Below are 17151 nucleotides of genomic sequence, written 5' to 3'. Positions count from 1 at the left end.
CCTTTTTCTTTTGGGAACTTCTGACATCAGCTGAGATCAATAAAATCTTCTTCCAACCACCGGTGTGTGTCAGAAGTTTTTTCCATCACCAAGCCAACCTTGCCTGGCGACCTGTCCGGAGGGGAGCTGAGCCAGACCCGCACATCAACAGCGGAAATTTACCTCATTTTCTTCAGTGCATGTCACACCTGAGCCTTCAGTGAAGTCCTACTTTCTCCTTCTTGAATGAATCCCCATCAAAACACCATCATTTATGACACCACGGCTGGACAAATAATATACAGAAACACACTTACGCACCACTGAGTGAGTGTAGACGCCAAATAGGGGTCAAATGTATGTGTGTATGACCTTTGTTGAGCACTGTGTGGCGCTCTGACTGATTATATAAAACGGAAGTGGAAGAATGTGTGCTCAGGTACGGACTTAAAGGGCATACAGGTTTTTGACGGCTTGGGCGGAGCGTGTACAACTTTATGGATCGTGTTTTAGATTGATTTTAAGATTGACGATTGATAAATAAACCTTACCTTTTAACAAGCTACTCATGGACTCTTTGTTGAATAACATAGCAAAGCAATCACAGGTAACAAAGCCGCCAGCGCGTCAAGCCAAGCCAATCTAGGCGAACAAGCAGTCAATACCTCACTAGCCTACTAGTATACTGGCTAGTACACTGTCAAAAACCTGCCCAAACACAAACTGTGTTGGAGAAAACGACGGATCAGTTGGAGTAACGCAGACGGCGTGGGACGATCGGGGAAGCCGGTGTGTGGAGGAGCAGCTGGGGTTGATCGACTTCGCAGGCAGCCGTGATGGTTGCTATCATGGCTGATCCAGATGAGTGCTGCTGACCACCGAGTGGATTGGAGCACCGACGTCATCGTGTGGATTTACAGTTAAGGCGCCCAACGAGAGGTATATGTAGCGCTACTCTGTCGATGGCCAATTGTGTGCACACTTAAAAAAATGTTAAAAGTCCAATGCATTGGTAACGCTCCGTGCGTTAAAATTAATTCGAACGTCGCGGTTCAGAAATTGCGCTGGATCACGTGACTCACTGACCAACCTTCGCGTCATCACCGGAGCTGAATTTTGCGTTGCGTTCACTGCCAGCACGTACAATGGAAGCCTGTGCAGCGGACATGGACACGAATGAAAATGAAGTACTTAATGATTCGGGAACTCAAAAACGTATTGTTAAATTAACAGAAAAGGGTTTGGTTGATAAACTTGAAAGGTTACAAAACAATAGGAAATGTAAACTTAACAATGCGAGTAAAGTTAGAAGCGAATTGAATGCATTCATGTCTTGTGGTGATAAAACCAAGGTGATAAATGGTCTTGATGAGTTGAAAGGGTTGTGTGTTGATGCTAAAAATGTACATGATTCAATGATGGGTTTGTTGTCTGTTGAAGAGGGTGAAAAGCACGAAATATGGTTTAAAGCCAAAATGATCCCAAACAATGAGTGTTTTTCAAGGGTCAATCTATGGCTTTCTCAAGGTTCAACACAAATACAAGAAATCATAAAAGAAACCGATAAAGGTTATGCTAATGATGAAATCTCTCCTGAAGATAGTGTGTCAAACGTGAGCAGCAGGGTTAGCAAAAAAAGTACCAAGTCCTCTGCTTCATCTGCTAAACTAAAGGCAGCAGCGGAAAGAGCTGCAGTGCTGGCTCGTGTGAAAATATTGGAACAACGACATGCTATTGAAGAAGAAGAAGCAAAACTAAGGAGAAGAATGGAGATGCTTGATTTGGAGGCGGAACTGGTGGCATTTGAAGCGCGGATGGACATTTATAATGCCAATGAAGAGGGCCAGTCTCAAGCGCAGTCAACTGTAAAGAAAAATGGAGCAATGAATGGACAAGGTTTAAACCCCACAGTCCAAGAGTTTAAACCTCATCATGATGATATGGAAACAGCACAACAAAAGGAGAGATTTAGGATGCCACAAATGGAAAACAAAACAACGGATGTGAGGCCAAAGAAATTGATTGCATCAAATATAAAGCAACAGCATAACCTCCTGGAACAAAGGAAATGGAACACAAATCAGGAGCACCCTTTGGTGGAGCAAGATGGAAAAGCAATGGAAGTAAAGGTACGGTCAACACAAAGTGATGCGCAAGCTCATTCATCAACCACTTCACAGGTTCCTGCAGACCTTTTGACCATTATGAGCAGACAAACTGAGATTACAGCAGCCTTAATGAACCAACAGCGTTCAATGACACTTCCACCAAGAGACATTCCAATATTTGATGGTGATCCATTGCACTACAGAACTTTCATTAAAGCATTTGAGCAAGGAGTGGAAAGTAAAGCAGCCGCAGCAGACAGTTTGTATTATTTGGAGCAATACACCCGAGGGCAACCTCAGGAACTTGTGCGAAGTTGTCAACACATGGCTTCAGATCGTGGTTATGCCGTGGCCAAGGCTTTGCTCCAGGATCATTTTGGAAATCCTTACAAAATGGCCACTGCATACATTAGTCAGGCTCTGTCATGGCAAACAATAAAAACAGATGACACAAAGGCACTGCACAGTTACTCCTTTTTTCTACGCGGCTGCTGTAACATCATGGAGGAGCTGGAGTATGTGCAGGAACTGGACATGCCTGCGAACTTGAGGGCAATCTTGGCCAAGTTGCCCTATAAATTACGAGAACATTGGCGTGGCAAGGCCTATGACATCATGGAATCAACAGGATACAGAGCTGGATTTGCTGACTTGGTACAGTTCATAGAGCGGCACGTAAGAATTCTTTCGGACCCCTTCTTTGGAGATCTGCATGATTACAGCCCTAACTCAACATCAATAGGTCAAGGCAGGTCATATGCGGGCAGTAGAGTGAAGGGGAACGTGGTGGCCAGTACCGTGACTGGGACAGATCCTCCCAAGGTTAAGCAGCCACACTCCTTCGAAGACTATGAAAATGGCCGTTGTGTTTTTTGCTCACTGGAACATTTGCCGGAAAATTGTAAGCAGTTTGGAAGAAAGAAACACACTGACAAGCTGTTTATTTTGAAGAGAAGAGGTTTATGTTTTGGCTGCCTTCGTCATGGACATATTAGCCGTGACTGTGATATGAGATTGAAATGCGACATTTGCAAGCAAAATCATCCAACAGTGTTGCACATAAATAGACAGGCAACTGCTCCTCAACAAGAGTTGGAAACACCAGAGCTTATTCCCATTTCTCACACAACTTGTGGACATACAGGGGCCGGTAATTGTCGCACCATGTTGTCAGTGCTGCCCGTTAAAGTAAAAGCTGCCAAAGGTGACTGTGTGATCTTAACATATGCATTCTTGGATCCAGGCAGCACCGGAACATTTTGTTCTGAACAACTGATGAATCGCTTGAACCTCTCTGGAAAGAGAACCCAAGTCCTGATACGAACAATGGGTCAAACAAAGATGAGTCATGCCTTTTCACTTTTTAATCTCGAGGTGGCCGGCCTGGAAAGCTCTCAGTTCCATCCACTGCCGGAAGTGCTTACACAGGCGCAAATGCCAGTCACTACAGACGATATGGTAACATCTCAAGACCTCCTTAAATGGCCGTATTTGTCAGGTATACAGGTACCGTCCATTCAAGCCAAGGTTGACCTGTTGATCGGGATCAATGCACCCAAGCTATTGGAGCCATGGGAAGTTATTAATAGTCAAGGTAATGGTCCGTATGCTGTCAAAACTGCGCTCGGCTGGGTGGTTAATGGCCCACTGGATGGGAATAGTAGGATGGAAGCTTCTGTCGTATCTGTGAATAGAATTGGTGTCAGCAGGCTGGAGGAGCTGCTAATGAACCAGTATAATCATGATTTCTGCGAGAAGCTCATGGAAAGCCAGGAAATGTCAAGAGAAGACCAGCAGTCTCTCAATATAATGGAAACATCTGCCAAGTTACAGGATGGAAAGTATACTATAAACTTACCTTTCAAGAAGAAAGATGTCTTCTTGCCAAACAATTTTGCTGTGGCCCAACAACGGTTACAAGGTTTGAAGAAGAAATTTAAGTTTAATCAGCAATTCCATCAAGAATATGTGAAGTCCATGACGAATATAATCACTTGCAATTATGCAGAACAAGTACCTGATGATCAAAGAGACCTTGATTCAGGAAGATTTTGGTATATTCCCCATCATGGTGTCCATCATCCCAGAAAGGGAACACTGCGTGTCGTGTCTGACTACGGTGCCACGTTTAAAGGCTTGTCCCTGAATACGGAGCTGCTGCAAGGGTCCCTTCTCACAAGCATGTTGATGGGCGTCCTCATGAGGTTTAGACAACAGCCAATAGCCTTCATGGGAGACATTCAAGCTATGTTCCATCAAGTCTGTGTGCCAGAAGAGGATCGGGACTTTCTACGTTTTTTGTGGTGGCCTAATGGAGACACAACACAACAACCAGTGCCTTACAGAATGATGGTGCATTTATTTGGAGCCATCTCATCACCAAGTTGCGCAGCTTATGCTCTGAGAAGAATGGCTCAAGACAATCAGTCTAAGTGCCTACCGGTTGTTATAGAAGCTGTTCAACAGAACTTTTATGTTGATGATTGTCTGAAGAGCACAGCCACTGTCACAGAAGCTATCCAGCTGATACAGGGCCTCATTGCTGTCTGTCAACAAGGAGGCTTTGCTTTGAAAAAGTGGATTAGCAACAGTCGTGTTGTTTTGCAAGCCATCTCTGAAGAATGGAGAGCCAAAGAGCTGAAGATGTTGGATTTGGACAATGACAAGCTTCTAGGAGAAAGAGCGCTTGGTCTTCAGTGGTGTGTGGAGACGGATGATTTTGTCTTTGGATTGGAAATAAAGTAGCGGGCTCTGACCAGACGTGGGATGCTATCAGTCAACAGTTCTGTTTACGACCCACAGGGGTTCCTGGTGCCAGTGACCCTTCAGGCCAAAATAATGCAACAGGAGCTGTGTAGAAGGGGCTGCAGTTAGGATGATCCTTTGCCACAAGACATTTTAAAGCGATGGAGAAGGTGGTTGGAGGACTTGGGCCAGCTAGCTACATTTAAAGTTGACCGGTGTATTAGACCAGCTGGGTTTGGAGCTGTAAAGCAGGCACAATTACATCATTTTTCTGACGCCAGCGAAGGAGGCTATGGAACTGTCACATATGTTCGTTTAGTGAGTGACGAAAACCAAATTCACATCTCTTTTCTCCTTGGTAGTGATTGGTCCAGCGACACTGAGGAGTCGATGCGCGCGCCGAGCTTCCAGGGCAAACCCCGTGTCGGTGCGCGTACCGCTTTAAGAAAGTCACGTGACCACTGCCGGAATGGTGTCGACACAGCGGTCGCGCGCCAAACTGTGTTCATAAGGAAGCGCTTCTGTCAACAGGATGGACGCTCAAAACAAGCATCGAGTTATTGGCGCGTTACTTTGCATTAAATATCCGCAAGATGGCAGACGTCACTGTTGATGCGCACTCAGAGGTGCAGTGCTATATGTCAGCAGGACACGTTGCACGTACGGAAGACCCGCTCTTATACTGGAAGTCCATGGAGGCAACGTTCCCTCATCTATTTCTATTAGCCACACAGGCGTTGTGCACACCGGCCTCTTCAGTGCCTTGTGAGAGGATCTTCTCAAAGGCGGGGGAAATTGCCTCAAAAAAAGAAATAGACTGAATAACAAAACGCTGGAGAAACAATTTTTTTTAATAAAAATCTTGAATTACAATGAGTACATTGTCATTCACAACACTTTTATTTGGGCATTCAGACAGATGTTCACTTAATTTATCAACTGCGTCTCGAATATCAAAGATTTTTTGATGAAATTGCGTGTATGTAAAAATAATGTGAAAGCAAATGCCTAATCAGAATCAGAAATCCCTTTGTCATTGTACTCAAGTGTGCAACGAGATTCGAGAGCTCCTCTCTCCAGTGCAATACAACAATAATTCAGTTAAATATATAAATTAGATAAATGAGAGAATAATTAGTGTGATGGAAAGTAATACGAAATAGGATATATAAAAACAGATCACGTCGCTAATCAATGGAATTGGATAAAATTAGTTTGACAGATCAGTGTCAGATGACCCTGTCAAATGTTTCCTGCAAGTCCACCAGGTGTCAGTATTCAGCAACACAGTGTCAACACAGTGTCAATACATTGTGTCACTGTGTTGAAACGATACAGGATGCCTCATCTACCCATCACTATTGGTTAGAGTCATTGTTAATGATAGCGATTGTCAATGGTATCATGGCAACTCTCTTTGAAATGTGGCGATTGCTTATGGTATTGAGGCAAGGTGAATTGCCATGGGCTGAGTCAGTGCGAGCTATTGCTATGCTAAAAGCAGCTGAGCTAGCGCCTTGTAAGGCGGTGCGCCCAGTGTGTGTTTCAAAGACAGAAATAGCACCTTCAACAGGTGTTGCGCCCTTTGAAGCAGCGCGTCCTATGACTGCGAAAATATGGTAACTTAAAAATTAAAAGTAAAAAAATTACGATTAAGAATGTGCAAGCAAGAACTCAATCTGATCGAAATGTTGTGCTTTGACAAATGTTGAAAATAATTATATTTTCCAGGAGGTATTTATTTCTTTGTTGTTAATTCATTCAATTCTATACTTATTTCAATATTTGAGTATTATTTTTCTTTCAATATGTCGTATATTTTGTCTTTGAAGTGTGGGTCCTTGCTGCCTTCTGGAGAGGCAGCCGAGCAAGGCTGGATTGGTGATGGAAAAGAACTGGTTCGAAAAAGATTTTTTTCTCGTCACATGCTGATGTCAAAAGAAGTCTCCCCAAAATCATGTGCGTGTGTGTGCTCCGCACACGTGCGAGCCCCCTCTCAGACATTACCTTCTTACAAGGAATGCCCAAATAGGACATGAATATCTAATTTTCCCTTGTTGCATATGCATTCCCATCACGCTAATCTTTGGGATTTCCCTCCAAAAGTCCCCCAGAGGGAGAGCAGGTGCGTCTAACCGTTGATACGACCAGTCTACTCGTGACCACCTTAAATTACTCTCATACCCTGGAAGGTCACTGACCTGGCGAGAGAATTGCCCCCACCATAAACAATGCTCAGGCCTATTTTCTCTCAGGGCAGTATCTGGTTACATCGGAACTTCAGAACCAAGACTGGTCACTTCTGTGAGCTCCAGTCCCTTCATAGTTTCATAAAGAGAATTACTTCCCATATCTAAATTAGGCCATTTAAAAATGCATGACTTTTTTTTCATTTATATTTAAGCTTGCTTATGTAATACTACAATATTTATTCAATTATTTTAATATGTAAAATTCTCAACAATTTAAACCTTTTTATTTCACACTTGAATATTTCTTAACAAATTTGTTCTTTTGAATATGTGTGCAATTTAAATTATTCCATCCATCCAGCCATTTTCTGCCACTCATCCAGGGTCGGGTTATTGAATTAATTTTTTAGTATTTTTTATAATTCAATATTTATTTCAAGATCAGGACTCTTCTCAATGAGTTCAATATTTATAAAATGTTTCTATATTTGTTATTAATTGAATTAAGTCTGTATGTGATTTCCAATTTTACATTTTAATATTTCCCTTTTTCACTATATAAATAATCCAATGTATAAAAAATATAATAAAGCATGAAAAAAAATATTTGGTATATTTTTCCGAAGTGAGATTCGGCTTAGCAACAAACCCCAAACGCTTGATGGAGCTCAACCTAGAAAGTGTATTTAGCCAGTCAGAAATTTATTCAGAAAGCGAAATATTAAATGTATGTGAGGGGATATTTGAAGAGTTTGAGTTATGTTCAATGGACCATACATATACGAGCCAGCCTAACACAGCGAGAAAACCAGCGCTGACTCCAGTCGCCATCATGTTGCCAACTCCTGACATTCCAAAACCTTTGAGAGAAACTGAGCCGATTTGCGTTTCTCTTTCTTGTTCTTTTTATAGTTCAACTTCTAGTTACGTTTTTCACCTTTTCACACAGCGTAATGAAAGCCAGTTGAGCAAGTGGAACGAGTGATTTAATTGATGATTGTAGAAGATACCGATTTCATAAGCACCGTTTCTTCTCACACCTTTTCCATTAGGTACGATTAAAAAGACAACTGAAAAGCATAACGTTAACAAATGTTGTTCCAGGCAAAGACAATTAATTTCATTAATAATGTTTGATATGAAAACAAAAAAAAGATCATCACTCAGACACGTTGCTTCTTCTGACACTGATCACATTGGCTTTGTGTCAATAAAAAAGCTTTGCAAAATTCAATTTCATCATATTTTATTCAAAATCACATTTACATCTTACCACAAAGAGTCAGTTCCTTCAGTTTTTTGTTTTATTTTTTTTAAGCTTCAAGGATCGCTGCTATTCTCACCAGCACAATTGTGTCTCGCAGCACCCTTTTTAGAAAAGAATTTTTTAGCACAAACGCTGCAACTGAATGGCTTTTCTCCACTGTGTGTTCTTGTGTAGCTTCGTAAATGCGACTTTTGAGAGAACCTCTTGGCACAAACTGAGCAGGAAAAAGGGTTTTCTCCACTGTGCATTCTTGTGTGACTTGTTAAATTTGACTTTTGAGAATAGCTTTTACCACAAACTGAGCAATAAAAAGGGTTTTCACCACTGTGTGTTCTTGTGTGTGCTTTTAAACTTGGCTTTTGAGAGAAGCATTTTCCACAAACTGAGCAGGAAAAAGGTTTTTCTCCACTGTGCGCTCTTGTGTGGATTGTTAAATTTCTCTTTTGAGAGAAACTCTTGCCACAAACTGAACAGGAAAAAGGTTTTTCTCCACTGTGCGCTCTTGTGTGGATTGTTAAATTTCTCTTTTGAGAGAAACTCTTGCCACAAACTGAGCAGGAAAAAGGTTTTTCTCCACTGTGTGTTCTTGTGTGGGTTGTTAAATTTGTCTTTTGAGAGAAACTCTTGCCACAAACTGAGCAGGAAAAAGGTTTTTCTCCACTGTGTGTTCTTGTGTGTTCTGTTAAATTTCCCTTTTGAGAGAAGCATTTTCCACAAACTGAACAAGAAAAAGGTTTTTCTCCACTGTGTTTTCTTGTGTGTTCTGTTAAACTTGCCTTTTCAGAGAAGCATTTTCCACAAACTGAGCAGGAAAAAGGGTTTTCTCCACTGTGCATTCTTGTGTGACTTGTTAAATTTGACTTTTGAGAATAGCTTTTACCACAAACTGAGCAAGAAAAAGGGTTTTCACCACTGTGTGGTCTTGTGTGTGCTTTTAAACTTGGCTTTTGAGAGAAGCATTTTCCACAAACTGAGCAGGAAAAAGGTTTTTCTCCACTGTGCGCTCTTGTGTGGATTGTTAAATTTCTCTTTTGAGAGAAACTCTTGCCACAAACTGAACAGGAAAAAGGTTTTTCTCCACTGTGCGCTCTTGTGTGGATTGTTAAATTTCTCTTTTGAGAGAAACTCTTGCCACAAACTGAGCAGGAAAAAGGTTTTTCTCCACTGTGTGTTCTTGTGTGGGTTGTTAAATTTGTCTTTTGAGAGAAACTCTTGCCACAAACTGAGCAGGAAAAAGGTTTTTCTCCACTGTGTGTTCTTGTGTGTTCTGTTAAATTTCCCTTTTGAGAGAAGCATTTTCCACAAACTGAACAAGAAAAAGGTTTTTCTCCACTGTGTTTTCTTGTGTGTTCTGTTAAACTTGCCTTTTCAGAGAAGCATTTTCCACAAACTGAGCAGGAAAAAGGGTTTTCTCCACTGTGCATTTTTGTGTGACTTGTTAAATTTGACTTTTGAGAATAGCTTTTACCACAAACTGAGCAAGAAAAAGGGTTTTCACCACTGTGTGTTCTTGTGTGTGCTTTTAAACTTGGCTTTTGAGAGAAGCATTTTCCACAAACTGAGCAGGAAAAAGGTTTTTCTCCACTGTGCGCTCTTGTGTGGATTGTTAAATTTCTCTTTTGAGAGAAACTCTTGCCACAAACTGAGCAGGAAAAAGGTTTTTCTCCACTGTGTGTTCTTGTTTGGGTTGTTAAATTTGTCTTTTGAGAGAAACTCTTGCCACAAACTGAGCAGGAAAAAGGTTTTTCTCCACTGTGTGTTCTTGTGTGTTCTGTTAAATTTCCCTTTTGAGAGAAGCATTTTCCACAAACTGAACAAGAAAAAGGTTTTTCACCACTGTGTGTTTTTCTGTGTCCTTTTAAAGACAGCTTTGAAGTGAATGAGTCAGTGTGACATGCCCTTTCACCTTTAGCTTGCCCATCATCATCATCATCGTCATGAGCGTCTGATAATGTGTCCTCATTATGTACTTGTGATGGCCCCCAGTGGTCTTCATCACCTTCTGTTGTCACGTGATGACTTGAACGGTTGCTTGGAGGCTCCGCCCCTCTCTTGTCCTCACTCTCATCCTTGTTTTCATCGTCAGTCTCTATACGGACAACGTTCACTGGTGACTTGTTGATCTCCTCCTCCTCCTCCTCCTTTTTGATGCGAGTCAGGTCTGGCACCTCTTTCACAGAACGGAGATATTTTTCACTGACGTCTGCAGGACACAAAAAGACAAACACACATTTGGTTTGATCATGTCAAAGCTCATGCAGCGACTTTGTCTTATATTGTTTCTACAGTGCGGCACGGTGGCCGACTGGTTAGCGCGATGGCCTCACAGTGAGAGACATCATCGGGCGTGGGTTCAATCCCGGCTCCGGCCATCCTGTGTGGAGTTTGCATGTCCTCCCCGTGCCTGCGTGGGTTTCCTCCGGGTACTCCGGTTTTCTCCCACATTCCAAAAACATGCATGGCAGGCCGATTGAACACTCTAAATTGCCCCTATAAAATCCTCGCTCTTCCTCTACGCCGTTCTACACTCGCAAGATGCAAACTACCAACGCCACGTGTTCCGCCTCATCCGAGTGCACTTTCAGATGTAAGTACAAGTTATTTATATGTAATATTAAGACAGCACTCATGAGAAATATTGGGCAGCAATGTTTGGATATTTAGCTCCAGATTAAGATAATTTAATTAGTTGCGATATCGGCCAAATATAACTAATGTAGCTCTAAGAACTATTGCATAGGAGGTACGGCTGAAACATTTGAATTGTCTTATTTCTGCATGTTAGCATTATTTTATTTAATCTTTCCCTTATGTTTTAGGGAGCAAGGAGATGACCGCGCTGATCAAGCTGTGCGGGGAGTACGACAGCCTCTTTACAGGGGCCAAGTTCTCCGCAGCCACAGCATGGAGGCAAAAATACAATTTCTATCGGGAAAAATATTTGACGGGTTATTGTCTTATTTATTTCCATCCATTTAAACTCAAAATATCAAAAAGAAAACGCATAAGAATGGCGAGACCCACGATAGCAATTTTATTCCATTCATCAGCCATTTGTGTTTGAATTAGATTTGCGCTAACACGCAGCTGTTTATTTATCCTAGCACAGAATGTGCCCTGTATAAATTCCATGTACCCCCGACAATGTGCTCCCCAATTACTGATATTAATGAATAATATATGAATCACCCTCCACAGTAACATGATAAAACGCACTGAAAAGGTCAAGAACTAATGTACTGAAGGGCATAAATCTGCATGTTACCCATAACACCAGGATTTCTGACTAATGTTTGCATCTTTTTTACCCATTTTTTCATCCTTTATTTTTGCATGCATTTTTATTTATTTAATACAGGATCATCGTTGAAAAGCTTGAGCTGCAGGGCAAAGTGACGCCCCTGCAGGCAAAAAAAAATGGGATAATTTAAAAATGAAGTATAAAGTATGGAAGTCCACATTTCTTTTTCTTGTGTGTGAAAATGAAGATATAATTGTTTTATCTTTTTGCTTCTTTCCACATAAAGGATTGCAAAAACCCAGGCACTGGCGAAGGGGTGGCAGGGAGAGCTACTGCCGATACTTGGCCCTGGTTTGACCTTATGGATGGAGTGCTCGGACAGAGACCGTCCATCACCCCCCCTGTCCTAATTGCCTCCATCCCTGAGGAAAGACCAGGGCCAAGTCAGGCCAGCCCGGAAGAACTCCCAGGGCCAAGTCGGGCCAGGGTGACGCAAGAGGAGGAGGAGGAGGAGGAAGAAGAAGTCGTAGAAGAAGAAGAAGAGCGAGGCCAACAGCCGGAGCAACGACCGAGAGGGAGAAAGCGAAGGAGAGAGGATGAAATGATCAAACTATCCAGACTCGACTTGGCAATGCGGAGACAGGAATTGGAGAGACAGAAGGTTGGCAGAGGAGGGAAGGGCAACTGAGAGGAGGGAGACATTTGAAAGGTTTTTCAGTTTGATGGAAAAGTTGATAGATCAAAATAAAAAATGAGTGAAATATGCTTGGTGTTCAAGACTGAAATTTAGATAACATTCATTTAAGAGTAAACAAAAACCGGGGTACTTTTAAAACAGATGAACTAGTTCGTATCCCAGTCACATCTTGAGATCAGCTTCTTCAGACAAAAGTGAAAAAGGCCAGGTTTGTGAAAGACCAAAACTTTTACAATAATATGAAGACTCCACCATGTCTGTTTTGCTTACAAACTTAATTTATTGAAAAACTGGTGGACAAACAAGGCATAAATTAAGTACATTATAATTCACAGTAACTATTCACAGTAAATAAAAAAGCATTTCCCAGTTCAGAACTGTTGCAGGATAAACCTGAGTGTGTCAGTGCTGTTTTGCCAATTTTCGCCTGAGCAGGGACTCATTTGGAGCATGGATGGAACCCTTGTTCTAGGACCCATGACATGGATGGGGCACGAGCAAGAGTCCTGATCTTCCTCTCGTGACTTGAAGTGGGGCATCATACCGGTTGCAATGTCCACTACATCATCCATTACGTGGGGGTTTGCAGGGATGGTCGGGGCAATAGATGGCTGCCATGTCACGACAAAAAATGGGATAGATTTATTAACCATTCATTACATTGTATATGAATCTATTTTTCCATCTTCTGATATTTTGCCATGTTTGTGTGGCTGTGCTGTTTGATGATTCAGTTAAAGATTATTTTGTGGCATATTTGATGGGATGATTGCTCAAATACCATTGTGCAGTTAAAAGTATTTAAATACCTAAATATACTCGTGGTCCTCTGGTACCTCCTCCAGGGCAGACACCTGAGCAGACAGGTGGTCCCTCCACTGCACTCCAGCGACTGTGTCAGCCACCTCTTCCACAGCAGCCTCCTCTTCCCCTTCGTCCTCCGAGGCCATGAGGTCTCCCACCCCAAGGCAGATGTTGTGGAGGACGGCACAGGCAGCGATGACCTAAAATAAATAAAAAGGAAATGCTGTATATTAGCTATATTTGATAGTTATTGCACTGAACAGGACATGATTTGATCCTGAATAAAGAGCAACATATTGAAAGTATAAGTATCAATTATACATTTTTTTTTTATTTACTTACATGTGGTGCAAAGGTGTGGTGCACCTCCAGGGCGTGGAAAAAGATGGCCCGGAATCTCACCTTCATCATTCCAAAGTGAATGTCACTACAAAAGATGGGATAGATTTATTAACCATTCATTACATTGTATTTGAATCTATTTTTCCATCTTCTGATATTTTGCCATGTTTGTGTGGCTGTGCTCAATAATTGTGCTGTCAATTATTGAGCGTGCCTTGGAATGATGAACGTTGAAGCGCCGGGCCCCCACGCCCTGCACCGGCCGCTTGTAAGGAGTGATGAGGGGGAGTGGTCGCTGGAGGCACGGATACCCTCCATCTGCCAATATGAAGTGCCCTGGAGGAGGATACAGCCCTCTTTGGTAAAGAGGGCTGTGCCGGAGGACCCTGGAGTCGTGGACTGATCCAGGCCAACCCAAGAATATGTCCAGAAAGTGACCCTGATGGTCACACACAGCTTGCATGATTATGCTGCTGAAAAGCTTGCGGTTCTTGTAGTCATGACCATCAGGGCCACTTGGAGGCTTGATTCGGACATGACAACCATCTATTGCTCCAGCAGCTCTTGCAAATGCATGGTGCTTCGCCAGCCCTGCAAATCCCTGGGTCACTGCCTGAAGGTCTCCTGCAGTGTTGGGGAAGTGGATGACTCTGTGGCGAAGAGCCACCACTTCCCCAGTGACCCGGTGGATGATGTAGTGGGCAGTGGACCGTGGCTTCCCAAATGCTCGTGCCACCACCCGATATGATGCCCCACTCGCCAGCCAGAAGAGAAAGACAAGGACCTCTATCTCGACACCCCATCCATGTCGTCGGTCTTGGTCCAGGAGGTTCAGCAACACTCTGAAAGAGTCCCTGCTCAGGCGAAAGTCTGTTTGGAGATCCTCTCCATTGAAAAAACGATCCAACACTGGCACACCCAGGTTTATCCTGCAGTATGGACTTCTTGGCTGTTAATGTTTTGAATAAAAAAAAAAAAAAACATGAACGCATTAATTATTGTACTTGTTTCGTTTGCTTGCATCATTCCTACAGTATCACCAACATAATTTTAATAACTCTGGCCCTAAACTCTCTAGTGGTATTCTGGTGTTTTGCCATATGTAAAAGTATGTGTTTGGTTACAAACTAATCACGGGGACAATTAAGCCGTCACAAGTATCTAAATTCATAAAAACTCTTTCAGAATGTATATAATTCTATCATTTCCATTCGATATTTGTTCTATTATGAAGTTAACACATGTACTACTGAAGTTGCACCACTGATGTTTTTAGTTCATCTGTAACAATCACGTTATAACCCTATTGACCTGTCAATGTTGGTAATAGTGTGAAAATGCTGATAGACGGATTTAGAACTTACTTCATTCCTTCGATAAAGGACAACTCTGCGATGGGAAAGCGTGATCCTCCTCTCCTCAAGAACAAAATGGAAATAAACTAAAAAGTGAAATAAAATGAAGAAAAGTTCGGGTTCCATCGTTTAAAATTAAATAATACAAATGTTTTGCTAAGCCGATGCCTTCGGTCTGGCGCTCGTCGCAGATTATCCATTGATTATCCAAGCCGTTCATAAATCCACCACAAATACGTATCACCTGTGTCGAACAGAGGAGCAAAGTACATGGGGGCGTAACGTAAATGTTGCGCCAAGCGGCCTTGGCTCCATGGAAACAAAGACCAATTCCAAGGCTGGATTCGAAGGTCGCACGTGACAGCGTGAATTTGGACACCACGCGCGGTCGTGTCGCGCCGAAAGTGACGTCATGCGGCCGAAAAAGCAGCCTTCGGAGGTCGCAGCCTGTTAATTTGGACACGGCCATATTCTTGCTTTTTTTAAACCACAATGGCCGAAGGAGGGAAAAGTGTGGATTTAATTTCAGATACACTTGCAAGGACATTTTCAAGTCGGACCTTTCAAGAGAAGCTATATCGTCCAACACTCACTCAGTGGTGCGTAAGTGTGTTTCTGGATATTATTTGTCCAGCCGTGGTGTCATAAATGATGGTATTTTAATGGGGATTCATTCAAGTAGGACGAAGTAGGACTTCACTGAAGGCACAGGTGTGAAATGCACTGAAGTAACTTAAAAAGTAAAAGTAAAAAAATTATGATTGCTTAAGAATGTGCAAGAAAGAACTCAATCTGATCGAAATGTTGTGCTTTGACAAATGTTGATAAATAATGATATTTTCCAGGAGGTATTTATTTCTTTGTTGTTTATTCATTCAATTCTATACTTATTTCAATATTTGAGTATTATTTTTCTTTCAATATTTCGTATATTTTGTCTTTGAAGTGTGGGTCCTTGCTGCCTTCAGGAGAGGCAGCCGAGCAAGGCTGGATTGGTGATGGAAAAGAACAAAAGAAAGAAGAAAGATTTTATTCTCGTCACATGCTGATGTCAAAAGAAGTCTCCCCAAAAACGTGCGAGCCCCCTCTCAGACATTCCCTTCTTATAGGGAATGCCCAAATAGGACATGAATATCTAATTTTCCCTTGTTGCATATGCATTCCCATCCCGCTAGTCTTCGGGATTTCCCTCCAAAAGTCCCCCAGAGGGAGAGCCGATGCGTCTCCCGTTTGATACGACCAGTCTACTAGTGACCACCTTAAATGACTTCCATACCCTGGAAGGTCACTGACCTGGCGACAGAATTGCCCCCACCATAAACAATGCTCAGGCCTATTTTCTCTCAGGGCAGTATCTGGTTACATCGGAACTTCAGAACCAAGACTTGTCACTTCTGTGAGCTCCAGTCCCTCCATAGTTTCATAAAGAGAATTACTTCCCAGATCTATATTAGGCCATTTAAAAATACATGACTTTTTTTTATTTCAATGTATATTTAAGCTTGCTCAATTATTTTAATATGCAAAATTATATCAATTAATTTAAACCTTTTTATTTCACACTTGAATATTTCTTCACATATTTGTTCATTTGAATATGTATGCAATTTAAATTATTCCATCCATCCAGCCATTTTCTGCCGCTCATCCAGGGTCGGGTTATTGAATTTATTTAATAGATAAGTATTTTTTCTAATTCAATATTTATTTCACGATTAGGACTCTTTTGAATTAGTTCAATATTTATAAAATGTTTCTATATTTATTATTAATTGAATTAAGTCTGTATGTGGTTGCCAATTTTAAATTTTAATATTTCCCTATATCAATATATAAATAATCCAATGTATAAAAAATATAATAGAGCATGAAAAAAAATATTTGGTAGATTTGACAAAATTAGTTTTTCCAAAGTGAGTCTGCTTAGCAACAAACCCCAAACGCTTGATAGAGCTCAACCTAGAAAGTGGTTTTAGCTCGTCAGAAATTTATTCAGAAAGCGAAATATTAAATGTATGTGAGGGGATATTTGAAGAGTTTGAGTTTTGTTCAATGGACCATACATATACGACCCAGCCAAACACACCGAGAAAACAAGCGCTGACTCCAGTCGCCATCAAGTTGCCAACTCCTGACATTCCAAAACCTTTGAGAGAAACTGAGACTATTTGCGTTTCTCTTTCTGGTTCTTTTTAGAGTTCAACTTCTAGTTCAGTTTTTCACCTTTTCACAGCGTAATGAAGGCCAGTTGAGCAAGTGGAACAAGTGATTTTATTGATTGTGGAAGGCACCGATTTCATAAGCACAGTTTCTTCTCACACCTTTTCCATTAAGTACGATTAAAAAGACAACTGAAAAGCATAACGTTAACAAATGTTGTTCCAGGCAAAGGCAATTAATTTCCTTTACATGTTTGATCTA

The 17151-nt window shown here is 41.7% G+C and overlaps 2 protein-coding genes and 1 long non-coding RNA gene across 3 annotated transcripts in view; 1 reads left to right on the top strand and 2 right to left on the bottom strand.

Annotated features, from left to right (window-relative positions):
* Positions 1-17151, top strand: part of LOC148342160 (uncharacterized) — a 393910-nt gene that overhangs the window by 90067 nt on the left and 286692 nt on the right. The window lies entirely within an intron of this gene.
* Positions 2831-11655, bottom strand: LOC148342175 (uncharacterized). The gene is made up of 3 exons (XM_088285085.1): positions 11648-11655; positions 8614-9884; positions 2831-2889 (listed from the first exon to the last, which is right to left on the bottom strand). The coding sequence occupies exons 1-3, from the start codon at positions 11653-11655 to the stop codon at positions 2831-2833; spliced, it is 1338 nt and encodes a 445-aa protein (XP_088141211.1).
* Positions 12948-15021, bottom strand: LOC148342174 (uncharacterized). The gene is made up of 3 exons (XR_015841459.1): positions 14740-15021; positions 13376-13460; positions 12948-13233 (listed from the first exon to the last, which is right to left on the bottom strand). It is a non-coding gene; the product is annotated as an uncharacterized LOC148342174 (long non-coding RNA).

The sequence above is a fragment of the Idiotropiscis lumnitzeri genome, chromosome 2 (assembly GCF_059441095.1).
Source record: "Idiotropiscis lumnitzeri isolate Australia: NSW breed Sydney's pygmy pipehorse chromosome 2, RoL_Ilum_1.0, whole genome shotgun sequence".
NCBI lineage: Eukaryota > Metazoa > Chordata > Actinopteri > Syngnathiformes > Syngnathidae > Idiotropiscis > Idiotropiscis lumnitzeri.
This window is presented reverse-complemented; position numbering and strand designations above follow the sequence as displayed.